Source organism: Ambystoma mexicanum, chromosome 6p (assembly GCF_040938575.1).
Source record: "Ambystoma mexicanum isolate Mex_15411 chromosome 6p, UKY_AmexF1_1, whole genome shotgun sequence".
Classification (NCBI taxonomy): domain Eukaryota; kingdom Metazoa; phylum Chordata; class Amphibia; order Caudata; family Ambystomatidae; genus Ambystoma; species Ambystoma mexicanum.
Window position 1 is genome coordinate 671,518,657 of NC_090935.1, and position 27,533 is coordinate 671,546,189.

The window sequence follows — 27,533 nt, forward strand, 5'->3', positions numbered from 1 at the left end:
ATCTCAAAATAACGCCTCGCTGGCCACAAGCGAACAGAAGGCCGAAAGGTTCATGGCCTCCATAAAGAAGCTGATATAAAGGGCCCGCATTGAGGCCGTCAAGGCGCACCAGGCTTTGTGCCGGCTCCCAAGAGACTACCGAAACACGCCACACAGGGCGACGAATAAAACTCCAGCTGAACTGATGGTCAGATACAATGTACATACGCGCCTCGTGCACAATTCCTCAGCCCCAGGAGAAACGGAAGCTCAGGTGGTACAACGAGACACCGAAGTGAAGGATTGAACAAAGCGTGAAACGAATGCCAGGAGACACGCCGTTCCCAAAGCCTTCCAGATTGGGGACGAGGTGTTGGTACAGCAACCAATGGTATGGATGACCGACCCTCGGTTCGCTCCAAGCCCCATGAGAGTCACGGCCATAAAAGGGACAATGGTGACAGCCCAAGACCAGGACAGAGCCGTTTCGAGGAATAGCTCTCTGTTTAAACACTATGTAAAGAAAGAAGATAGTAAGTCTTCTCCGACCCAACCAGATCCGATGGGACCCGAGCCAAGGGATGAGCTGTGGGTACCGCCCGGAGAGGTGGATCAACCCGAGAGTCTTGGCGTTCCGCCAGAGGGAGGCAATTTGAGTGATCGCCAGCAGAGGCCTCAACAGGTGATCAAGAGACCGATGCAATGGGTGGAAGAATGTTAAACCAGACGTTTGAATATTTTGTTCGGGGGTGGTGTTACCTGCCACTGCCTCTTTAGGGGTGGAGCGTATTGACACTGGGGGAAGGGGATATTTTGGCATGTGTTGCGCCAGTTGTTTCCAGGACCTGAAATAAAGCAGTCGTATTATCCTTACCTCCGGCTGTGTGTCCCTCATTTGTAACCATACCCAGGCCCAGCCTGGGTAACACCTGGCTTCTGGTATTTTGACATGTGCCATCACCGTGTTTTTTTTTAGGATTCTAGTGGCAATAAGCAACCACCTCTGGAGGGAATTCAAGGTCTTTGGAGAAAACAATAAGCCTCCCACCATTGATTAATATAATGGAGGAGAGAGTTTATAAGATGTTTCCCTTTCTTCCATCCCTTTCCGTCTTCCAACTTTGTTCTCTCCCTTCTTCTCTCACTCTTCTCTATTTCTTTGTCTCTTCGCTCTGCCTTCTCGACACTCCGCCAGACTCTCTCTCTCTTCTCTTCACCACATTTAACTCTCACTCTCCTTTCAGTCTCCTCCGCTCCTCTCTCTCTTCTCCTGTTCCTCTGCACTCTTCCTTTCCTCTTCACGCTCTCCTCGTCATCTCCACCCCCCCTCCTCCTGTTTTCTCGCTTGTCCTTCTCTTGTCCGGATTTTACTCCTCTCCTTATCTCTGCTCCCTCGCCTCACCTCCTCTCTACATTCTCACTCTTTCCCCCTTCCACTCTGCACTCCCTCTCCCCTCCACTTCCTGTATGCTCTCTTTTTCTCTCTGCCTCCTTCTTTGCTCTCTCACCACTCCTTCCCCCCAATGCCCCTTTATCACACTCTAATCTGTACCTTCTGTTCTGCACATGGAAAAATAACTACAACACCGCCCCTTTATGAAATTCCCCTTTAATAGCACCGAAAAGTTGGGCCCGGAATAGGTCATTGTCTAACTGCGCTCAGCTGTATGAGTGGTGTGAGGGCTTTTCACCCGGCATCTCCATTATGTATCAGTGGTAACCCTATTCTGTCCTTTGCGGATTCCCTCAAGCATGAATGCACAGGGTAAGTGGATCTTCCCCATAGCAGTTCCTGTGAACCTCTATATTTCTGTAAACCCGGCTTCTTTGATTGAAGTATGTGGATTGCCAACCGCAACAGCAGATCCACGAGCGGCTTGCCCTTCTTCCCAACACTCTGTGTTCCCACCACTATAGTGACACTTTCCATCAAACAAACAGATTTCCAATGAGTCTGACTGTTTCTACACAAGAGGGCAAGAATAGGGTGGGGGAACTGGGGAATCCACTATATGGTCCCCATATACATTGTCTGGTGCCTCTATCACAGAGCAATTGGAGGTCTCCAGACCTCAGGATATTTTCAGTCGCATCCCCTATCCTCCAGTGTGTCCATGTGCAGAGTGTGACTTCATCACAAGGTCTATGCTGCATGATTCTGAGAAGCACTACTGGCACAGGTGTATCTCCAGAGTAGGGCCAGAATGTATAAGGATGCTTAATTCTCAAAGGCACAGATCCAGACACTGCCTCAACTGCAGCCTGGTAAAGTTGGTGTCCTGTGGGACTTATACTATGCACAGCTTACTATCCATTCCTCATAACCATGGCATGTCTAGTGCTGGTGAAGTGACCTGAAGTGTAAGACTGCCTAATTCTTACATCCACCAATCCACAGCTTTCTCATAAACAACACACCGATTATTTGAAGTGAATTTCTAGAGTGGCGATGTGATGTTAAAACATAAATAGGGCAAAGAAGGCTGTCTCAACTGCACTCACTTCTGACTGCTCAAAAGCCTGCTCTGCTGGTATTCAATTGCAACCCTGTCTGCCTAAAAATGAAATTGCCAAATCAATCTTTCAAAATCCCTTTGAGTCCAACCAACCTATTTTCCAGTATCCCCACTCTGCAACAAGCTGAAGCTGACTCGTCGTTTTGTGGTGTGCCACAATTTATCATGATGCACCCCCACATTTACATTAGTCTAAGAGTCACAAGCTCACTGAGTTTCGTCCAAAATTGCTTGGCCTGAAAACTTGCAAGACTGAAAATACTGTTAGACTCGAGAGTAAGCAACTACTAGGTATTGGGAACTGTGGTGAAGCCCCACATTGTAGGGTGGATGATATTAGTGAGGTGAGCCTGTGGGCCGGGAGTCGCTGCCCACTTCTAGATATTGGCCCCTGAGGACGTAAATTGTTCCCAGTCCATCACCGGGCCCATATCCGCAGGCTGCTCTAAACCCCACTGACCCCTGGTAAATCAGTCTAGAGAGTGATACCCTGAGGGCCAGTTTGGCAAGGGGAGAAAGGTCAGCTGGAAAAAGGAATAGCTTACGAGGTAAAAATGCAGATATCAGCCACATTCTAGGGCTATCCCTAAAAACCTATGCACACTCCCTCTAGTGCCCCAGGAGGGATGGCTCGTACAGGGTCCCCTTTAATCGAGGAGGAAGCTCATGCCTTACAAGTCCCTCGACAACCCTAGCAGTTTCTTGCCAGATGGCGAAAAAAGACACCCTATTCATTTCATGGACCACTCACGGTTGTCCTAAACTTACAAACTCCAAGCCCAACGCAATCTCTGATAAAATCTTACAGAGTCTGATGTCTGGCCCATGTTCGGACAACCCAGGACACTAAGGGTGGTAGGTTCCATGTGTTAATATCCCCGCAAAAATATCACGATACAAAAGTAGCGCCATATTTTTGAGGCGATATTGACCCATGGACCCTGCGGGGGACACCCCTGCAACCGCTGCATTATTTTAAAATGTGCGGGGGACACCCCACCGAAGCCCCTGCTCCCACAAAATATCCTCCCCAAAAATATCGCCTATGGCGAAACAAACGGCCATATGTACAGCGATATTTTTGGTGGGGATATTTTGTAGGGATACCGGGTGGTACTGCCACGGTGTCTAGGGCAGGAAGTAGACAAACATCCTCCTGTGCAGAAAAACTACATTCAGACAATAAAGAAGTGGGATGCATTTAAAACCGCAAATACTGAGCGACTTTCCCCTCAAGGAAGTCCGAGTCTAAGGGAGAGATGAAATGACATAAGACCAGGGTGCTGTAGAGAAGCTTGATATATTGATGTTCGGTTGAATTCCCACACAACAACCTCAGTTCAACCTAATTCCTTGATTTTCTGTTTGCTAATTAACACCCTTGAGCCCCAGAACTGAGCTTTGATGCCTCTGTGGATCACCCAGAAGTGACAGAACCCAAACAAGAAATTATCCCCCACAAGTCCTCAGTCTGTAGAGATGTTCATGTGCAAACAAAATGTACCGTTATTCCATCAGCGCGCCCCCTGAAAGGGCTTTAAACAGACATGATGAGCATCCGATAAGAGTAACGCAGAAACTAGCATTTCTTAATTCCAGGAGAAAATACGTGTGTGTTATCCATCTTACATCACAAACTACATGAGACCTACATGGACAAATGACCAACAATTCTAAATAGGGATCCTAGAGAAAGCTGCAAGAATTCACAATTATGACATCAATACACATGATTTATCAGCAAGTTTAATGTGATTTAGCATCATTCTTACAAATAATGACTGTCCCAACGTGGTCGCAAGCGAAGGTCAGACAAAAGGATGAAAGCATTCCCAGAAGGCACCCCGGCTTGCATTTCCACCATTATTGACAAGACGTCATTTTCTTCGAAGGTGAACATTTTGATCTGAAAAAAGATAGCGTTATTTATTTATCTGCTGATTTATGACAGAGAGAAATCAAAACAATGCTTATTCTTGCATCTTCTAGGTCTCTACATGTAGCAATGCTTCTTTAATTGCCCCTTCACCGCAAGGCTTCCAGCAGTCCTCTTTCTTTGGGCGTCGCAGAGTCCAGTAACTTGGGCTCCTGCCCTATCCACTGAAGTGAAGAGACAACTTCTTGTCCAGAGGCACTGACGTCTTCGGTGAGTGAAAGCCACCACCAATGGCCTGAACTTACCCAATAGTGTGGCACAATCTGGGGGATCTGTGTTGCAAAGAATGAAAAGTTGTTTCCCAGGTTGCACATTTTCCACAACAGATAGTATAGCACTACTTACTTAAAGCACAAATTCCGGATTTCACAATCCACATACGCCTTTGTACTTTTGGTCGGCAACCTATCTCCCACCAGATGTTTTGTCCTCTAACTCTCATGCTCCCTTAACATTGTATTGCTGTGTAGGGCTTATGGGATTTGTAGGCCAAAACATCTGGGGGGCACAGGTTGCTCACTAGTGCTTTGGACCATACAAACATGGGAGGGCTTTTACAAATGGCAAATATTGAAATCAGGTTATTAGAAACACCAGTATAATATGCAAACAATACCCATAAAAATGTATTGTATGTACATCAATGTATTGTGAATATCCTGATAACCTAACTGGGTTTAACTATCTGACGGGACCATGAGTGCAGTCTATGCATGCCTCCCCTCTCTACTTAGGAGGGAGACTCCTTGTCTATTAGACACAACCCTGCATTTTTCATAGTTTTCGTCTCTGCTTCTTAAATATCCCTCTCCCCAAAGCTAATAAATGGGTAAATTGAATTCTCTCTTTTTCCACCACAAAGTCTCTCTCTTGCTGCTTTATCTCGCATGTGCCATGTCTTTGTCATCTGTGTGATAATACATGTGTATTTAATATCTGGTCTGGCACTTTGGAATCCACTGCTAACGATAAGAATCTAGTTACAGAGGCATACTTGAAATGGCAGGTCTAAACACCTGGATTGCGACTGAAATTTGCAATGATCACCTCAGCCCCTGACTATTAAAGGTACAGGGATTACAAATTCACTGTGTATTGCCTCACAGTTACAAGGGGCATAGTGCCCTGTCCCAGGGGAGCTAGGAACTGCCCCTTGAGTCCTAGCATCCATGGTGACTAAGTAGAAGCTTTGCCGGTCACAGTGCCACCATTTTATATAAATGTTATGCATCTGCTATGGGGAAGTGAACGCATTGCAAATGGCCGTTCAGGCAGTGTCGGTTTCTCAAAGGCCCACACAGCACCATACGTCAGGCCCAAAAAATGATGAACTCACTAGAAAGGAAGCGTGAGCCTTAACTGACGCTTTTTAAGGCTCGCCCCAGAGAATGCAAGTTATCTGGCCTTGAGCAATTAGTATAGTAATAACATAGAGGGGCTGTTGGTATGTTTACGTCAACAGCTTTTAGAAGTTCCTCTTTCAAGACTCGTTTCCATACTCCTGTTACAGGCAAAACCTCTCTCTCTCCAATGTGATGGACCAGTTCTGTGTTAGTTACCTTGTCCAGAATGTTGGCTATGACAAGGAGGTTAGATATTGGTCTGTACTGTTTAGGCGGCTCTAGGTCAGAGCTGTTTCTTTAGGGATGGGGTATAGGGATTGCCTTAGGGGGTCCCTGGATGTCTCCTGATGCCTATGTTATATTGTAGAATCTGGTCAGCGTTTCAGGCAGATTAACTGTGAGCTCCCTGATGAAGGTGGCTGGGCATGGGGTAAATTGTTCAGCTGAATCATTAAGTTACTTAGTGATTGTGACAAGACCCTCAGTAATGATACGTTTAAACTCCAGAAACGTAGGCGCATGGCCAGCGTTTAGGGTTGAAGTCCTTCCCAATTGTTTCTGAGGATTCATGTTGGTTTGAATTGTGGGTATTGTCTCCTGAAGGGCCCTAGCAAGTGTATAAGCCAGTCCATACAAGGGTCTAGGTAGATTACGGGTTTGTTTTGTGTTTGTTAGCTCCTTTCAAGGTTCTCTTTAGTCTTGAGGTGCAGTTTTTATAGTATTGTGTTTTCTAATTTGCAATAGTCCTATGGCAGATCCTTTGATGAATTGCGCAGGCAGGTTTGTCATTGGGAGCTAGACATTCTCCATATGTGTTGTAGGTTGTGGCATGCTCTTTTTGGGGTCGCTAGGGGGCTGTTGTACCATTAGTTGTTGTTCTGAGTCATAGATTATTTTCATTTCGGTTTCTTTTGTTTAATAATGTCCCATGCCCTATGGATTTCTACATTTAGATCGTCATGTAAGGAGGAGGGGTTGTTCACAGAATTATTTTCCTTGGTTGGCACGAAGTTCAAAACTTTGTTAACTTTAGTCATTTTCCTTACAGGATTATCTGTTTTTGGTTGTTTTGGATAGTAGATGTGTGGGATGGTCAGGGATGTCCCATTCATTTAAAAGGAAGTGGTGATTAGACCAGGGGAGTTTAACGAGAGTGGTATTTTTAATTAATTTAATTCATTTTTAATTTAATATTTTTAATTAGGTTCTAGAGCAATTGAGTAGATGATGTTCAGCACATGACCATCTTTGGGGGCGGGCTCTCTTGTCCAGGTGTGAAGCCCAGGTTACTTAGAGTTTGTCTGAATAATCTGGAATTTGGATTCTCTGGTTAGTCGAGCATAGTATAATAGCCCTGATGGCAAGGATTGTAATTGAGATGGCTTCTACACTCACCAGCAATTCAGATAATTCCTGAGATAGGCTGGCTTGGGGCCTGGTGGTCCATAGACCATAATAATAGTCACTGAGATGTTATTGCTCGTGCAGCATTTGCAAACTATGTTTTCAAAGCTGTGAGAGGCTACTACGTGTACGGAATTGAGTCAACTGCCTTTCAAATATACATTTTTTGGAACTAGCCTTTATTTTATACATGTATTGAAATTTTCATGAACATGTTCCATTGAAAAGAGTATTTAAGAATGCTTATTAAAATTGGAACAGGTATTCTGAGTGTGCAACTATTAAAAATGAATGAATTTAAGATTCATTTAAATTCTTTTATTTGGCAACACTACTTATATGGCGCACAAGAGAAAAGAGAAGACGTTGGCGTGCTATGAGTCTCTTGCTTTGCATCCGTCCCTCAATTTTTAAACATCGTTTTTTACCCGGATTTTATCCGGGCTGCCAGAGAGACTCAGTATGGATGGAACAAAGGGCCACCCAGACTGCGTCTCTTCTCTCAGCCCTGACTTCATTTGCCGGCGGGTGCCCGGGCCCCAGTGCACCCGTGTACTCGGCGCCCCTGCTATGAGACAAGATGTCTTAAGATATCTTATTAGCAGGAAAAACCAACTTGTGAGTAGGTGGAGACTGCAACATCATCAACAAGGTCTTTTACAATAACGTAATGTGATGTTTGTTATGGTGCAAACTCTGCAGCAATGTGCAATGTGTGTGCAATGCATTGTTGGATATTCTCCATCTCAACCAAAAACTGTGCAACGCTGCAAAGCCATGCAGCCCCGAACATTATGGGACCATGCCATTAGCAGATATGTGCCTTACAAGTGACAAGTAAGAATAAGTGAATCTTAAACACACAGGTGCAAGGGTGTCTCCTGTCTGCTCGCATGATCTGGTGAGCAGATTTTCATCACACTTAAAGAGGAATAATGTCAAATTGTGCACACGCCTAGCTTTTGCTGAAATGATAACTTGAAGCCTTTTCTTTATATCAAATCAAATACAATATTCCTCTTCTTTTAAAATCAAGACTTACCAGCCACTGACCAGCACTTGCATCGATAGGTTCACTGTCTTTCTGAGGAGAGGGTGGGTGCGTCATTGTTGGTGGCTGAAAAGGCTTTGCAGAGAATTTTTAGGTTGCTAATCTTTGCAAATCAGAGAGGTTATCCGAGACAGCCAGGAGTTTTCCATTCAGTGGCTGCAACCGAGGAAAACAATAAGGAAGAGTAATCCCCAGAGTTGTTTGGAGGTAGACGATTACTTCCAGTGACTGTAACTGCGCGTGAAACTCACGTGCAATCTTTTTGTGACTAACAGGGAGGAGACAATTCCGTAGATTACCTTGCATGGCACGCATACATGTGCGATTTCTTGACAGTGACCACTTAGAGGGAGATAATCCCAGAGCGTGTTGGACGCAGGATATTGCAGTTCAGTGGCAGTAACTAAGTGTGCAAAACAGATGCCATCCGAGTGCTAGGTCCACCTGGTCCCTTAGATGAAACGGGATCTGCCTGTGTTTCAGAGCCACGGGCTGCACCGACTCATCAATGTGGAGCCTCACGGGGTCACCCTTCATTCTCCCAATCCCTTTAAAGATGTCAGCATATTTGTCCAGCAGATCGTTGATGTCCTCTAAGTAGACTGAGTACGCGAAGCTCACTATGCCAAGAGCCTCCGCTGCCGCACAACTCAACAGGGTGTTGCTGCTCACCGGAGTTACGTAGAAGCGGGCCTTGATCTCCGACCCGTCATGCTCCACCTTGGCGACAAACGCACCGTCCAGCGGCAGGGGCTCCCGCCCGCCAAATGCAAAAATGCGGGCTCTCGGCATCGCCAGCCTCGGGGGTGGGTTGAGCGCGGCATAATGTCCTCTCGCCATTACGTTGACTGAGGCCCCCGTGTCGACCAGCACCGGGACCGGCGAGCAGTTCACCTCCACGACGCATCTCGGCTGTCTCCTGCTCCTCCCCTTGAGGACTTCCATGCTGGAGACGAAGAAGATATTCTCCTCATCCTCTTCCTCCGCTTCTTCCGCCGGCGTCTCCTCTCCCGCCTGTTCCACCTGAGCTACATTGGGCGGGCGGTTTTGGCGAGGGGTCCACAGACGGGGTTGTCCCCTCGGAATCAGTACAGGCAGGGTCGCCCTGCACACCCTCGAGAAGTGGTCGGGCACCCCACAGCGTCCGCAGATCTTTCCTATTGCCATGCACTCAGACGAGTGGGGGAGGTCATAGCCGCACTTCTGGCATGACTCCACTGGCTTACCAGCTCTGTCTCTGGGAGCCCCACCGGGCCTTCGCACCCCTCTGCCGCCTCGCCAGACAGCGCACACCTCTTCCGGCCTCGCTGTGCGGGATCCGGCCTCCATCTTGTTGGCACGGGCCTCCGCCACCTCATGGCACCGCCCGAGCTCCAGGATTCTGGGCAGGGTGAGTCCGGGCTCTCTCAGGACCTGTCGCCTCAGCTTGCCAGACGAACATGCCTGGATTAGCATTGTCCTCATCATATCCTCCGTATCCCCCCACGCACACTGTTCAAGTGTGACTCAGACGTGCCTGTGGCTGTCGCCAGTCCACAGAATCCTGAATATGGGATTCGGTTCAATGTGCAAGTTCAGTGAGGCTAAAAGTCTCAAAAAGCTTATTGAATGTAGCCATTCCCATGGCAACGTGACGGTGGCAGTATGCACTGAAATGTCTATCAAATGATTTCCTCTCATTTCTACAATTGCCGTTTTGTCTTCCTCAGTGAATGAAAAGTTGCCACTGATGAGAAGTTTTGTACCTGTTTTACACAATGGCTTTAAGGTAGTGGTGTGGCAGGGTTACTGCATTGGTGTTGTGTTGCATATACGAACACAGCACCCTTTTTTATACACCTCCCTTCATGCCACCCTCTGTAGGAAAAACATGGCTTGGCTCTTCGTTATTTATGATCATGTGAACTTGGCCCTGACGTGTTAGATGAGGATTGCCTCTTTTATTTTATAGTTTAAAGGGCGGACCTAGCTCGAGAGCAGCAGAGCACTGTACAGGATGTGGGTAGCCAGCCTTTGGGCTGGCGTCTCAACAGTGATGACGTAACCTCAAACTGTGGTGGACGTCTTGAAAAGTAGAACTTCTTTCAGAGGGCAAAGCCGCCACACAACATTGCATCAGGAGTCCCTTGAGGAGGCAGTATGTACAATCAGCAACTGCCTGGATTATGCAAAGCAGCCGCGTGCCTAGGCTGACGCTTCCCAATGTGATGAGGGTGCGATTGCAGTGCAAAATACTGCAATGGTGAGACTGCTTATGGCCTCAAAATGTGTGAATGCAATGTGTAAGGACTAAGTCTAAAGTGATAACGCCACTTCTTTATTTCTAAAGGTCAAACTGCTCAAAACAAGGCCTACGTGGAGTTAACTGAATGGGGGCTATTTGGCACCAATCACCTCACAAAAAGACGACAAGGTAAGTGAGGGAAGAGACGTCACTCGACGTTTGGTCGAGGGTTCATGTCCATCGTATGAAGGGCATGGAGTAGAACAGTGCCAAAACAAAGGGTGACTGCCCCCAAAACAGCTGAGTTCTGCACTATGGTCGGTGACCCTCTGCACCATCATAGTGCAAAGTATGTTCAGGTACACCCCATTTTCAGATCCTACTGCTCGCACATGTAAATGTGAGCCCACTCTACGGGGCTGTAAAGCTATGAGATTGTGTTTTGCAATAGGCTTAGCTTCTTGGGAAAGGGAACTCGATGGATGGCTATGCATTCTTCTTAGCCCTAGTGCACAGCGATGATACAAGGGTGGTCTGCATGGCCATGGCACCAGTTCCTCAGCCGACAGAGACATGGCACGATTGTTTTCGCCACACTCTACAGCTGGATCTTTGGTGTATTTCACCTTCGGAACTATGCACGTCCCTAAAGCCCACCCGTGTGATGATTTCTGGAGAGATCACTTACCCCAGATGTTCATGGGAAGTCCCTTCATAGTAACTGTCCACAACACCACCATCCTCGTGTGACTTGCAAGCTGCCAAGTAGCTCCCATGCAGAGACGGTTCAATAGAGCAGTCTGTGCTCTGGCCCATGCACATTGTCCTGCCCAGTGGTTGCGCCTAAACACATCAGGATTTAGTCATGGCCATGCAGAACTGGATGTATGTTCCAATGTGGTGCTTACCTTGTCTGCTCTGCTGCTTAGCTCCCATCCATGATTTGCTGCTAACAAGGTAAGTGTTGCCACGTTGCTGTAACCAAGACACGCCTAAAAAGGAATAGTATAACTATTAAAATAACACAATTTAGAGCAATACACATCTGTATAATCTTTCATGTTTTAATGATAGTCTACCTCGAGGGTGGATGATAAAAAGTTACTTAAATAGGGCCGTCCATTATTCATTGCCTTCGATTGTCATTAGATTCTGTGAGTAAGGTCTTATGTTGGGATGACACCCCATTTTATGGAGTTAAAGGGCATGAGAGATAAAGATGCAGAGTTGGAGAAAGAGAGGGGGTAAGAGAATGGTAAGGAGAGAGGAGAGAAAGAGAAAGAGAGAAGTGCGTAAAGAAGGCGCAAGACTGGCAGCCATATCCAAGAGAGCAACAGGGATAAAGACATGACAGAAGAATAGGGAGATGGGGGACAGAGGGGAAAGAAGAAGAGCAGAGGAAAGGCACATGGTGCAGAAAGGAAGAGAAAGGGAGATACATCGAGCAGAGAGACAGAGAGAGGCAGATAGAGATGGAGAAACATAGAACACTTTAGAACATAAGGGGAGAGGGTGGAAGAGGTGTTACAAAGAGAGAAACAGAAGGGAATGGAGAACGTCAGGGTGAGGGTAGAGAGGAGCAGATCGAGACAATATTGGAAGTTGAAAAGCGAGAGTCATGAGACGAAAAGAAACAAAGAGTGTGAAGCATAATAGAAGTGGGAGGTATGGTGGAAGCGAGCAAGAGAAAGGAGATAGAGAGGGGAAGAGAGAGGGTGGACCGAGACTGGGAGAGAGAGGGACACACGAGGGTGTACACTCCACACGGATGGCTAAATAATCTATGCTATGTTCAGTCATTGGGGGAACTGCAGAGTTTGAAGCTTTCAAAATCCAGTACAACACCAAATAGGACATGTCTCCATCAAGAATGAACTAAGACAAGAAGATCAGAAGGAGATGCTTTCTTGGAACAACAAATCCCTTTACATATTTCCCACAGGTTTGATTATATGAATATATGCCTTTGCAGAATTCCAGGCAGCAGGAAGGTCAAGTTCTTCACCCATCCATTCAATCTCTTTCCTTGAAGACCTGATACCTAAAGAGACCTCTTGATCTCTCTGAGTCTAATTTTCGAATAATTTAAATGGTTGGGGGAATCTACTAGATCATATTACAGCCATACAGCATTGGAGACTTATTATTTTTTTAACACTTCTTTCTTTATTGAACCCTTATCCCACACTCTTTGTGTAATTAGATGTAAGAAATTGGCAATAGGTTTTTCTTAGCATAGGCCCTTTTATTTTGACACAACACCACAAGGACGGCCTTATTTTTAATTTGATGGTCGGTGCTTGCTCCATCTTAGATTTAGGTGTAGGTTAGGCGTTTTTCCATCCTGCATTTACAGTTTAATAAACACCCTTGAACTGTGATCACTTGTGTCTGTATTTACAGTTGCCACCATGAGTTCCTTAAACTACCAAAACTGCTGAGTGCAGCGTGGTCAGCGTACATACGTCCCTCCATGATAGTGAGTGGTGTAGATATGCATTACAGGGTGTATTACTCCTGACGGCGGCCTGGCCCCTTCAGTTGTAATAAGTTACTTGACTTTAGTAATAGTAAGTCACATTAAGGTTTTATTTGTATTGCCCCTATGTCGACACGTGGGATACTTCTAATGCTTCAATGAATGCAATCAGTACTGGGGCCTGAGCCGAATAGTGTGGTGGTAACCTTTTCTGTACCAGAACCTCACATTCCCCATCTACGAGGTGCACCACTGCTGCACCTGTGTGCCTCTGGTCTGTCTCCTGATCAGTTGTCAATGACCCATCAATGAAGAGGACCTCCCCTTCCTCAAGTGCATCCTCTCTAGCTCTTATTAAATCATCTCCAGGCCCTTCATAAATGACACAATCATGCAGCTCCTCTCCTTCCTCAACTGGTATTGTGATAAATGTGGTGGGGTTCACTGTACAGCATCTCACAATGTGAATGGATGGGCTTGACAAAACACTTCATATGCCGAGGCCCTTTGTGTAATCAAAGTGGATTTAGATCTTTCAAGAATTGTGAACACTGTGTGCTCTACACATAGCGTGGCCGAGCACTCCATTGTGATTGTTGCTGATTTTTCTATGGCAAAGGCTGCAGCGGCCTGTGCCTGTTCACAAGGGAATTGCCCCTGCATCACTGAATCTAATACACCATTGTAATATGCTAGGGGTTTGTGTTCTTTAGATGTGTGCTCAGACAATACAGCAGTCATTACATGTCCATTGGAATGTGAGAACAAATAAGATTCTTTCATGTAATCGGGGGTTGCAAATACTGATGCGCTGCTTATGGCATCTGAGCTCCTGGAAACATGTTATAATTTCTCCTGTCCATGTAAGTGACCTTTTCCTTTTTTGTGCCTCCTTATGTCCCTGCAGTAGGGGTTTTTCTGTAAGTGGAATAGTCAGAAATCCATGCTCTATAATAATTACAGAATCCCAATAAATGTTGCATTTCTTTCACTGTAGTGGGCTGTGGTGTGTTCTGTACTGCAGCTGCTCTTTCTTGTGTTACTGTTTTCCCTTCAGATTATATAATTAGTCCCAAATACACTACCTCTTTCAAGCAGTACTGAATTTTGTCCTTATCTACTTTTTATCCTTTATCTGCGAGCAATTGCAACAGTGTAATTGAATCTGCTCTACACAATTCTTCTGCTGTGCTGCCCACTAAGAGATCATCTACATACTGAATGACCATTCTCAGTATAGGTATATTACCCAAATCCATGTGTAATACTCTGTTAAATACTGGGGGACTCACAATACCCCTGAGGAAGTCTAGTGTGTTGGAACCTTTGCCCGCGATAGGTAAACCCAGTAAGATATTAAAAATCGGGGTGCAATGGAATGCAATAGAATGTATTTTTAAAATCAATTATAGTCAAGTTTGTGGCCTTGGTTGGTATATTACAGAGGATCGTGGCAGGGTTCAGTACAACTGGGAATTCAGCCTCAACAATGTTATTCAACAGGTGTAAATCCTGTATCATCCTCCAACTGGACCCTTTTGCTTTTTTGACAGGGTAGATTGCTGTGGAACATGGGGACTCTGAGGGTACTATAATGCCCTGCTGCCATAGCGCAACAATTGTCTTATGTATTTCCTCATCTGCTTCTCTTGACAATGGATACTGTCACACTCTGGGAAACACTGCTGCCTGTTTCAACTTGATACATACTGCCCCAATACTCTTCAAGAGCCCAAATGATGGAGGTTGTGAGTCCATAAAGTGCTTGTGACCTGTAACAAGTTCTCCTGTAAGTATGCAGGCATGCATTTAGCAATACGAATAGGACGAGGGATATTCCAATGCTGGATCATTATTTGACATGGGATAGAAACCTCCAAGATCATTTCACCGTCATAAAGCTTCATTACGAGTAACCCAGTCTGGAAAAAATGCTGTTAAAATGGGTGGTACTACTGGCTCTGGCATTTGTTCTGGACCGGGTTACTCTGAGTCTGCCGGTAGGGGCAGTGAACTACCGGCAGGCCTGACCTGTTGGTAGTTCAAGTCCCTACTGGCAGAAAAGTCATTGAAGCACCAGCTCCATTAACCTATAGGACTCAGTGGAATGGGAACTTAACATCGTTGCCAGAGCCTGTAATATCTTGATAACACTGGGATATCGGGACAGACTGCCTGTTACCCGCCAGTAGCACCAGTGGGTTACCGGCAGTCTTGCAATGAGAGCCATTATCAGCGTTCTCAAACAACTGCCCATCTGACACCACGCTCAGTGGTTGAGTCGGGTCAATGCTCAAAACTGTACGCCACTCATCTCCCTCTTCGTCAGTCCCTATGAACGCTTGTAATCCACAATCACCATCCCCTCCAAATCCAACGTGATGATGGTACCCGGAACATGGTCTTGGGGCACTGCCGGCCGAAACAAATATTCTGACAACACCCTCCATGGCTTGTTTCTGATACCTGGCACCAAACCGAACACCACAGTTGCTTCATATATAAACAAATCTAGTTGCAAAGGTATTCCTCTAGTGGCACCATCAATATACAATGCTCATGTTATCGCCAGTACTCTAGCATAACAAATTCCTGATGTGCAACACACTACCCCTTCTTCCAAAAATGAAATTGTCATGATCAACTTACTTAACAAATCTCTGCCTATCAAGTTCACCAGAGTTGCAGTTGAAAAGAATAGTGGAGCTAACATCTCTTTGTTACGTACCTTGATAGGTACGTTTTATGTGAATGGAACCCAATGTATTGCCCCAGAGAACCCTTGCATGTCCATTACTTTACCTGATAAGGGGAAGAACCCTTCCTGTATGCATAATTATGTTGCACATGTGTCAACCATGAAAACAAATGATGTGTTGCTTATCCCTACACCTACCAGAGGTTCCTCTTCTGGGTTGGCAATAACTGATAGGACAGAACACACCAAAGCTGTCTGTGGGCTGTCCTAATCTGGGTAGGTCTTCGACCCTAGTAACACAAAAGAGTTACCACCCACCACACTCACCTTTTGACACTGAGACACTGTGCCATGCGGCAAAGCATTGTTGCCCCATACTTGTCTCAGACACAGCAGTTTTCTCTTCTTCACTCTCACCTGATGATAATGTGGAGCAGTCTGATTCTGATGTTCCAGCTGCAGGGTCTGGTTTCCGTCTCCTGGTGGTGCCCTTCTTCTCTAACAGATAGGGTCTCTTCCAGGAGATGGGCACTATGTCCTTAGGATGTTAAACAGAAGGACAGAATGGCGTGCCCTCCGGTAGCAGCCCATGCGAGGGGAAAAGCCTCCAGGCACAAAAACCCCTGTAAACTGTGGACTGCAGCATTTTCAATGACCTTAGACAGTAGAGATGTCTCCCTTGAGGCAAGAAGAAGGGAGAACTCCACTGTGACAGTGGACTAGAGTGCTGCAGGTGAAGGATTGCAATGGGCCCAATGTTGAAGGCACCCACAAAAGGCAGCAAAAATGGTGCCGCAGAGGAATATAGCAAAAAATACAAATGAGAGCCAGCGAGAGCACAGACAAACAGGAAGCTGATACAGGAGGAAAAACTAAGCCCCTGCAGAACAGGAGCGGGAATGCAAAGGGAGAAGGATTAAATACAGCGTCTTACCCGAAGGAATCACAAGTGTTGCAAGACACCAAAGGGAAGGAGACAGCACAGTTTATAGAATGAAGGGTAGCCATCTTGAAGGAAAACTAGACCGCTACGCCCGTAATGGAATCCAAGTGTGTAGAAAAATCTAATGGCAGTGCTTCCATAGATCCCAGAGCTTCCAGAAGGGGGAGATCATGACAATATACCCCCTTCTACAGGTGGCGGTCCATGTTTTCACATGTGTAGTATATGAGAGCACTAGATCAGCCTTTTCGCCTTAATGTTAGACGCAGGCTCTCAAGACTTTTCAGAGGAAGAATAGCCTTTCCACCTTATGAGATACTGAAGCCACACCGTAGGTATCTGGAATCACAGACCCTTTCTACTTCATATTCATCAGGGGAAGGATTGATTCCCTGGCCTCTAGCCTTTTTCTTAGTCTTGAATTTGTTGGTAATAAATGTTCGTGAGAAGGAGGCATGAACAACAGTATGAATACGTTGAAGAGCCTTGGGTAGCCTTAACTTAAATGCCATTGAATTGATTTGTGCCAAAATGGGAAACGGACCAATGTACCTCGAAGATAACTTGGATGGTCTGACCCACCTAGGAAGATATTTGGTGGATAACCAGACATGAGATCCCACCTTCCAATCTGGTACCTCCCTCCTTCGGGCATTGGCTTGTTGTCTGTATCGTCTTCGCTCTTTCAGATTATTATATGCCGTCTTCTGGTATACCGAGATGGAGTCCAATAATGAATCCACTGAAGATATATTGGTAGATGGCAATGAAGGGGAAGGAAATGACTTAGGATGCCTTCTTTAAAGACAAATAAAAGGACTCATCCCGATGGCTGAATGAAAGGCATTATTATAGGCAAATTCTGCTGTTGGTAAAAGGCCTACCCAGTTATCTTGTTCAGTGTTGGTAAAGCATTAAAGATATTGTTTCATCGTGTGGTTGAGTCTTTCAGTCTGACCATTAGATTGAGGGTGGTATCCAGATGTTAGAGCCCGGTCAACACCAAGCAGTCAAAACAAATCTTCCAAAACAAGGAAGTATACTGCATCTCTCGATCAGAGAGAATAGTACTGGGAAGTCTGTGCAAACTGACTATATCTCATAGGAAGACTTAGTGCCATTTCAGGGGCTGTAGGGTCTCCTCTTAATGGGGAAAAAGGTGCCATCTTAGTGAAACTGTCCATGGTTACTATAATAGCTGAACAACCCTTAGAGGGTGGAAAATGTACTACAAAATCTGCAGATAAATGAGTGCAGGGTTCTGTAGGTAAATTGGGTTGAACCAAAAACCCAATAGGTTTGGTGGTGGAATATTTGTTTCTAGTGCATTCAGGGCATGACAACACATAGCTCTTTATATCTTGATTGCTGGAGGGCCACCAAAATGACTGGTTTATAAGATCTGTAGTAGCTGCAACTCCTTTATGTCCAGAAATGCAGGTATTATGTGGCCAAGAGAGGATTTGAAGTTGAAGTGCCCCGGTGGGCACAAATAAGTGATTCTCTAAGAAGTACAACTCCTCCTTCTTTGTTAAATTGTAATGATTTCCTGAGAGAAGCACCAGGCATTCGATATGCGTGGCTTCCCTGACCTGCAGAAATGAAGAGACAGTAAAAATGAATTTGCCTTCATTGAACATGCGTTCTCCTTGCGATGAAGAGTTGATACACACTGTTGGACATCGTGACAGGCTGTCAGAAATCAGATTCTTGCTTCCAGGAATGTAAGTAATGAAACAATCATACTGGGAATAGAAAAAGGCTTGAAGGGTGTTATAGCAGTCCATCTGTTGTAGCACACAGAGGTTACTGTGATCAGTCCGGGTTTCAAAAGGATGGACCAATCTTTGAAGAATATGTCTCCAATCAGTACAGGCTAGTTTGATGGCCAACAACTCCCTTCAATGACCGAATAGTTGGTTTCACTGCGGTTTAGAGTCTCAGAATAATAGACAATTGAATGCTCCTCTCCATCCACGGATTGTTTTAACACTGCCCCCACAGCACCAGCTGAGGCGTCAGTCTCAACGATGAAAGGATGTTCATGGTTGGGTTGCTTGAGGATGGGTGCTGAGTAAAATGTAGTCTTCAAATCCTGAAACGCCTCTTCCGCCTTGTTGTTCCAGATTAGTTGTTCCAGATGAACGGCATGTTCTCTTTAAGAGGGCTGTGATGGGGAGAACCAAGTTGGAGAAATCGCTTATGAATTTGGAATAAAAGTTTGCTTACCCTAGAAACCTCTGTATGTCTTTCACGGAAGAAGGAGAAGGCCAATTCAGAATGGAGGAAACCTTTCTAGGATCCATTGCTAGTCCCTGGTTTTACAGAATAAAGGTACGGGACTGAGGACACTTCAAAAACGCATTTTTCAGCGTTAGCTAAGAGATGACAGAACCAAAGGTGTCCCTTATGTTGTTCCAAATCAGAGGAAAAGATCAAAATATCGTCCAGATAGACGATCACCGGCAGGTACAGAACATCAGCAAATAACCGGTCCATGAACCGTTTAAAAACTGACAGAACTTTGACGAGGCCAAAGGGCATGACCTGATACTCAAAATGTCCGAGCGGGGTGCAGAAAGCCATCTTCCATTCATCCCCCGCATGGATGCGAAGCAGATGATATGCTCCTCTTAAATCCAACTTACTGAAGACGTTTGCCCCTTGTACAGCTTCAAGAATGTCCCTGATAAGGTGCATTTGGTAAGAATCCCGAATAGTAACCTTATTGCGGCCCCTGTAATTGATGCAGGGCCAGAGTTCTTGACTGTCTTTTTTAGGTATAAAAAACAAGAAAGCTGCTGCAAGTGACTTAGAGGGTTGTATTAAACCGTTCGGGAGGTTGCTGTCCAGGCAGTCCTTGAGGGCTTTCCTTTCTGGTATGCTAAGGGAATACATCCTACCAAAAGGCACCATCGCCTCGGGGAGTAAGTTGATGGCACAATCTTCAGGTCTGTGTGGAGGTAACTCTCTAGGGATCTCATCCTTATAGACAATCGTAAAACGCCTGGTATTGTTGAAGAATGCAGTGTACAGTCATGCGATGAATAAGACGCGGGAGGGTCTGTCTTGTTAGGAGCTGAAAGGCAATGTAATTTACAGTACTTAGATTGAAAAGATACCGTATTCGAGGACCAATCCATGAGAGGGTTGTTTAAGCACATCCATGGAATTCCAAGTATGGCTGGAAAGTGATGGAATACAGATACTTGTAGTGGTTGCAAAGTATGCGTAATGGGACCAGAACAGACGAGTGTTCCATCAACTCCTTCCACGGGTTTATCATCAGATTTGGCAAGTGGATGAACGCCTTCTCTTTCGGTCCAGTGTATGTCCAAGAAATTCCCCATTGCTCCGCTGACCAGCAGTGCCAATGCTTCCTGTTCTTGTTCGCTATCCCATCATAGTAGGATCCTTACCACCATGAGACAGGAGTGAAAACTTGCTTCCTTGTGTCGGATGGTTCCACTGAGACCAAACTTCAAACCCCAGCTACTGATCCCTACTAGGACTGGGGTCTGTAATTTCCCAACCTCTGAGGGGGAACCTCCGGACAGTCTCATAATAAATGTCCTTCCAAGGCGCAATAATGGCACAATTCCTTGTCTCTTCTCCTCTTTCTTTCAGAAGGGGTTAAGGGTCCTTGTGCCATGCCAATCTGCATAGGTTCTTCAGTGTTGACATTCTCTCGTGAAGCCAGAACCAGAGCAGATGAAGGGGAAGAGGAAACAGGAGTCTGAGACCATCTTCTTTCAGTCTGTCGTTCCGATAGCTGGAAATCACTCTGGAGTACCAAAGTAAATAGCTCTTCCAGAGTATTCGGATGTGTAGTGCGAGCCAACTCATGCTTGAGGTCTTCATGGAGGCCTTGTCTGAACACAGTGAATTGCAATGCTTCTGGCCATTCGGTCTCTGCTGTAATGCGCTTAAAGGCCGATATGTAGGTCATTAATCCTGAAGAACCTTGTCTAAAGTCCAAGAGGGATTCTCCTGCGGTGAAGACAACCTCCAGTCTTTCAAACATTTGTCTAAGGAAATCAGTGGTTGAAGTGTACGAAAAGAAGTAGTGGAACTATGTTCCCTGCTGGCTTGCACCCAACTCCCCAAAAGGCCCATCACCACGCCCCCTCCCAAACACAATACAGACTCCCAAACACATGCACCTGCTTTTTAAGGGAATGTTCAGTGTAATGCACTGAAAGTGCAATTTTCAATTTGCTCCTACAATTTTATTTTAAAATGAAACCATTCCGGAATGATTTCTTTTAAAAATAAAAGTATAGGAACAGTAAAACTTAATTTTAAAAAGTAGAGGGGCACTACTCTCAACCGCTCCCGCTCATTTCGACCACTGAAGTAAAGCAACAAAGGTATTGAAGTCCTGCAGAACAGCATTGGCTGAAGTAACCATGGGGGTATCCCAGGGAAGGGCATTACTGACTAGATTGGAAATCAAAAACCCCGCTCGTGATTGGTCTGAAACATATGCCGTGGGGCTGAATGTTAAGTATACTATACATGCATCCAAAATTATTTGAGCTTTTTAGGGGACCCGTCATACTTCCCATAGGCCAGACCCAAAGGAGGAAGATCAGTCTGATGGGTGTCCCTAGCCGCTACCAACTGACGAAGCACTGCATTCTCAGCTTTGATAAAATTCTCAGCATGGATAAATCTTGTATCGCAGATATAAGCTCTTGCACCTGCTCAGCTGTCGCCATCGTAGTTGGGCATTGCAATCTCTCAAAACAGCAGTTTTCTATTATTCACTCTCACCTGATGATGATGTGGAGTGGTTCTGATTACTGTAGTCCAGCTGCATGGTCTGGTTTCTGTCTCCTGGTGGTGCCCTTCTTCTCTAAGAGATAAGGTCTGTTCCAGGAGGTAGTCACAAGGTCCTGAGGATGTTAAACAGAAGGACAGAATGGTGTGCCCTCTGTTAACAGCCCATCCAAGGGGACAAGCCTGAAGGCACCAAAACGCCAGCAGGCTGTGGCCTGCAGCGTTTTCAATGATATTAGACAGTGAAGAAGTCTCCCTTGAGGCAGGATGAAGAAGGGAGAACTCCACTGTGACAGCGGAATAGAGTGCTGCAGGTGAAGGATTGCAATGGGGTCGACATGGAAGACCCCCCAAAAAGGCAAAAGGGTGCTGCAGGGGAATATAGCAAAACATACAAACAAGAGCCAGCGAAAGCACAGACAAACAGGAAGCTGATACAGGAGGTAAAACAAAGCCCCTGCTTAACAGGAGCAGGAAGGTATGTGGAGAAGGATTAAACACAGCGTCTTACCTGAAGGAATCACAAGGGTTTCAAAGCACGGAACGGGCAGAGACAGCATAGTAAACAGAATGGAGGGTAGCCATCTTGAAAGAAAACTAGACCGCTACGCGCGTAATGGAATCCAAGCATGTGGAACACTCTAATGGCAGTGCTTCTATAGATCCCAGAGCTTGCAGAAAGGGGAGATTGTGACAACTTGTGGCGCTGGCTGTTGTGTCTGTTGCTGTGCATTTACTGACCTGCTATTGGGTGCTGGCAACTGTGGTGATAAAGGCACCTGATAGTGATATTGGGATTCTTGATCCTGCTGGGGCACCTGAATGGATGCCACGCCATACTGGGCACTTGGAAGAATCATCTCATACTGGTGGAGATATGTAACATGGGTCATTGGTCAGCTGGGATCATACTCAGCCACTTGTCTACTCCTACACTCTCCTGGTCCACCAAATCTCTGCCTCATCCTCCTCCTCTCCCTCCTCAGTATCCTTGGACTCCCTATATTCATCTTGAATAACTTCCATGATAACCTCCCTGGTACCCTCCCTGGTTCCCTCTGTTGTCTGCATACCCTTCATAGCCTCTTACCCACTTCATCACCACTCACATACGTGCCATACTTGAATGTATCTCCGGTGTATCAGGATACGCATTTCTTAAGTCAGCCCAAACTCTAGCCTGACTATTGTTAAAACGTGCCCATCGTGATTGTCATAATGTGCTCTGCCGGGACCTTTATGCAACAACGGTAACTGTGTTCCCACCTGCTTCGCCGGTAAATTCCTCCTCCCTCGCTTCCCTTTCATCACCACCATGTGACCTGGTTGCACTCTCAACCTTGGACCCCAAAAACAGTCTACTCTAAGTGTCACCCTGGGTGGCATCTCTTCTCCCTGCTTGTCTGTTCCCCATCCCTCCTCCTCCGCTGCTCCTGCATCAACATCTGATCTAATGGACTCACAATCTAAACTATCAGTCCGCGGTTTTCCCTCTCGATAGCTCTTATTGTTGCGACCATCATCTCTAATTTCAACATGTACATCCCTAATCACGGTACTGTGAATTCTAAATAAAATATCACCCTCCATTCATCAGTACCTATTGGTGCCTTTCTCCCTTCTCACCGTTCTTGCATTACTCGCGCAAGCTCTGCCTCTGTCCTTCGAATCACTGTTTCTAAATCTCTTTGTGCCCTGTTCTCTGTCTCCATAACCTGCTGCTGCCTGCATTGGGTATGATCCCTGCAGGTGGCGGGGCTGTGGGGTTTGTAGGGGTATCGCTGGACTCAGGGGCTAGACTAAGTGTGGGGGTGACGCAGGATGTTTGTATTACAATCCCCCCCCTTTAAGATCCTTTCAGAGTGATGGACACATGTATTCGAGTGGGGTAGGATAACTCATGATTACATCAGATTTGTACGTATAACAGTATTTTGCCTCCTAGACACTGAACCAGAGGTGCAAATCTCCCCGTCCCCCACAAACACTGCCCACACTCCCTGTCTTCCCTTCTGGCAGTTCTCTTACACTAATCACAACTCAATACTATCACAGTGTATATACACAATGGTTTAAACCCTTCCTCAGTCTTCTCTTCAGAATGAGGAAATGTACCTCCTTATGCCCCTTGTGGCGGGACGGAGGGATCCGCCATATAATCAGCCCACACAACAAACTCACATTTATTTACAAATAGGGCCTCATTACAACTCAGGCGGTAAGGGGTTTACGGCGCCGTAAACAGCGCCGACCCTTACCGCCTGAGTACGAGGTCCCTTAGCACTTTTAGCAGGTGTTAAAATCCATGGCGCTAAGGGACCATGGAGTTAATTACGCCACCGTAATTTACGGTGGCGTAATTAACGCCTTCCCCACTCCCATTATGCCCTATGGGGCAAAAATGGGAATGGGGAAGGGTAAATGGGGATTGGGGACTTACCGCCCCGCCAAGGTCGGAATGGGGCGGTAAGTCCGCCAACCACCATGGCGTAAACATAGTTTACGCCATGGTGGTAAAGTCACGGCCCAGGCGGTAACTTACCGCCTGGGTCGTAATGAGGCCCATAGACTCTTACTCTATCCCCTTGCCTCAGAATGTAGATATTTACATTTTTACACTCCCTCTTGCCAAATGGAAGGATTCCAGATCCTCCATATGCTGGACCTCACCTCCTATTTAATTCTGCAGAGCTGCCTTTCCTCCACAATGGAGATATTTCCGTTTACTCTCTCTTCACCGTTTTCCTCATAATATAGATCGTCATGTCACCATATATAAAGCAACTATAAATTGCCACGTGGTCTTTCACGCTCCACCCACTCACCATCAAATTGCTTCACACACAGACACTATTCCGTTATTGTTTTCGCCCGCAAAAGTGCACTTACATCTTTGCGTTCTCCAGGGTTCCTCCGAAAAGCGGGCCAGTCAGTGGCCTGCACAATCTGGGAGCAGCGCCTCGCTCCAAAGAGCAGACAGACCTTCTGGAAACATAGCAGCTGCAAACCTCTTCAAGTTGTGCACGGGGACTGATCGCTGCCAATAGGCGCTGCCCCCCAGGTGGAAAAACAGAAGGGGATCGCAAGGAGGGAAGCTCCATTGACCTTTTCGGCTAGGAACCATTACTTTCCAGAAACCTCGTGAATAGAAAGTGTAAGACCAGGTAGCCAGGATGAAGAATCTTGTATTGTGTGTTGGGGATACCCAGGGCCCTCTGCTTTAATATTCAAGGCGGGGAGAATCAACAGCCGCTGTGGTACCGCCCGTGGCTCCAAGAACAAAGCAGCATCAGTGAAATCAACACAGCCAGTGAGTTGGGGAGACCGACACAAGACCGGTCTGTGTTGAAGTCAAGGTTGCAAGACAAAACATTGAATGGCGAGCGCTGAAACGAACATTGTTAAAAAGCATGTGATAAGAGACGCAAGTGAAGTTGAACTGCTGATGAGTGACAGAACTTTAAAAGGAAGATACAATGCCTTTGACAGACTGGACCGGCACTGCATGGGTGCTCAATTGAAGGCCTATGTAAAGTATCCAGCTGAGAAGTGGCAAAAGTGAAAGTAAGCAAAAGGTTATATCAAGAAGAGAACAAATAATTGTAAATCAAAGTGGTCCTGCGATGGGTGAAGCAAAGTCCTGCGCACAGTCAAACGGCTTTGATTTTGATGAAGTAGAGAACGTTTGGAAAAGTAGATAAACGTGGTCCGAGCCCGGCAGAGGTAGACCAATTGAAGCTTTTGTGTTAAAGTGGCTCTAATTCTGGCAAAGGGGGTCCCGGGATGAACAGTAAATCACCCAAGAAGTTGTATATGTGAAATCTGAAGAAGAAAGGAACTTTAATGTTTGTTGTGTTGCATCAGGCCCTCTGAAATAAGAGACTTTGAATGGCAAAGAGATGTTGGCACCGAAGGCCCTGATGTTGAGGTATTGAACTGCATCCTCGTGCTAAATAAGCCAAAGAGTGTGCTAAGCTCGAGTGTGCTGCCTTGTCCCGTGCTGAAAGCATGGAGAAGGGAAGCCAGTGGCCTGAATATCCTGACGACATATCATTTCTTGAACACCTTTATTTTGCATAACATTGTTTCCCATACTAGTTGTATTTAGAAGTAAGTATTGGCAATAGGTTATTAGTGTAGGCCCTTTTATTTTGACAGACTCGACTAGGACTGCGTTAGTATTATTTGATGGTCGTAGCTTTTTCCCATCTTTAGATTTAGGATTAGATAGGTATTTTTCAAACCCTATTGGAGTTCAATGAACACCCTTGAACTGTGATCACTTGTGTCTGTCTTACTGTTTGATACCATGCCTTCCTTACATATGGTGTCAGAGTGGGATGCGACTCAATTGAGACAAATTGGGGAACCCTAAAATTCCATAAGCTTAGTCATAGAGGCTCAGATCCCTCTATCGCCACAAAATAATCCATAGGCTTTGACATCCGTACCAGCAGAATAGCTACTATCCCTCCAGCCAAAAGAGGAATGATTCCCATAGACTTAGTCCTAATACCCCCTTACTGGGTGTTATATAAGATTGCTCCAAAATCTGTCCTGGCCTGCAAGTTCGGTTGGCATAAAGGCTCTCCTACAGAACCATGGCGAAACTACATTTGAAGGACATTTTAGGGACGAAATTGCACAGGGAATTCTTGAAAGGGCTCTATTTCCCCGTTTTATAGAGAGTGAACCAGAAGAAACTGAGAGGTACCTTAGGCTTTGGGAAAGCTGATGAACCATCTACCACTGAGACAAAGAGGGAAGAAGAACCTACCATCCTTCCCGATCTAGCCTTTGAACAGCTAAATGATCCAGCACGCAAAGAAGCTTTCTTGCAGGTGATTCCTGAAGGGCAAGTATTAGAGAAGCGAAGTTCCCTTTTCTTCCTAAAGCAAGGACTACTATATAGAAAGGCCTAATTAAAACTCAGTTTGTAATCCCCAAAGCCCATCGGATGATCGTGCTAGAGATTGCACATTCTCATTTGACAGGGGGACACTTAGGACAATATAAAACCCAGGCACATCAGTGGGAAGGCTTACTGGACAGGTATCCATGCTGATACAAAGAACTTCATTCTGACATCTGAAATATGTCAGAAAACCAGTACACATATTCCCTTTACTGCCCTCTGAACCCTATTCCAGCAATAGAAGTCCCTTTGTGCCGAATTGGGATGTATATCATTGGACCGATGGAAGCCGCTAGACTGGGTTACAAATATGTCCTTGTAATTGTTGATATTGCTACCCGATACCCAGAGGTGTTCCCCATGCAGAACAACACAACCCATCACATTTTAAAACCTCTATTGCCATATTTTTCCAGGGTTGGTTTCCTCAAGGAAATTCTAACAGATCATGGATCCAATTTTATGAACAAACTCATAGGTGAAGTCAAGGAATTGCTCCATATTTCCACCTTAAGAACCCCAGTTTACCACCCCCAAGCGGACGGATTGGTAGAAAGATTTAACAAAACACTTACGATGATCCAAAGAAAGTTGGTAAACAAGGATGGGAAAGACTGGGATTGCATTTTTCCCTGGGCACTATTTCTGTAGGAAAGACCCCTCAGGCGCCCACCAGATTCTCTCCTTTCGAACTACTAAATGGTAGAGAACCAAGAGATGTCCTAGACATGGTCCGGGAGATCTGGGAAGAAGGCGAAGAGGCACCTATTCCCATCTCACAAACAGCTAACCGATTGCGAGAGCACATGAAACGTGTTCATAATCTAGTCTATACTCACACGGAAAAAGCCCAAGCACAACTAAAGTCCACCTATGACAAGAAGGTACATTTAAGATCTTTTTCAATAGGACAAAGGGTATTAGTCCTCTTACCTACCTCTGAAAATAAACTTGTCTCAAAGTGGCATGGCCCATATGAAGTAGTAAAGCAAAGAGGGACCTGTTAATATAAAATAGCCCACCCTGACAGGAAACCAAAGACCCACCTCTAGCACGTAAATCTCTTAAAAGAGTGGAAAGAAAATCCTTCCGCAGCCACTGCCTCAATACTGTCTTGTTTGGTACTGGAGGAAATAGATAATTTTAAATTCATTCCCCAAGAGCTATCTAGTTAACAACAAGAAGACTTAAAAGATTTAGGGGGTAATTCATAGAATTTAGCGCACAAGTGGCGCACGCGGCTGGCGCACAGTGTGCGCATGC

General features: G+C 45.7%; 1 protein-coding gene across 2 annotated transcripts in view; it reads right to left on the reverse strand.

Annotated features, from left to right (window-relative positions):
* ACOT12 (acyl-CoA thioesterase 12) overlaps window positions 1-27,533 on the reverse strand; it is an 816,096-nt gene that overhangs the window by 141,959 nt on the left and 646,604 nt on the right. For both annotated transcript variants that reach the window (XM_069627558.1, XM_069627559.1), the window contains 2 exons: window positions 11,362-11,445; window positions 4,268-4,401 (listed from right to left, as the gene is read on the reverse strand). In XM_069627558.1, the coding sequence (XP_069483659.1) occupies window positions 4,268-4,401; window positions 11,362-11,445 (218 nt within the window). The remainder of the gene's footprint in view (window positions 1-4,267; window positions 4,402-11,361; window positions 11,446-27,533) is intronic.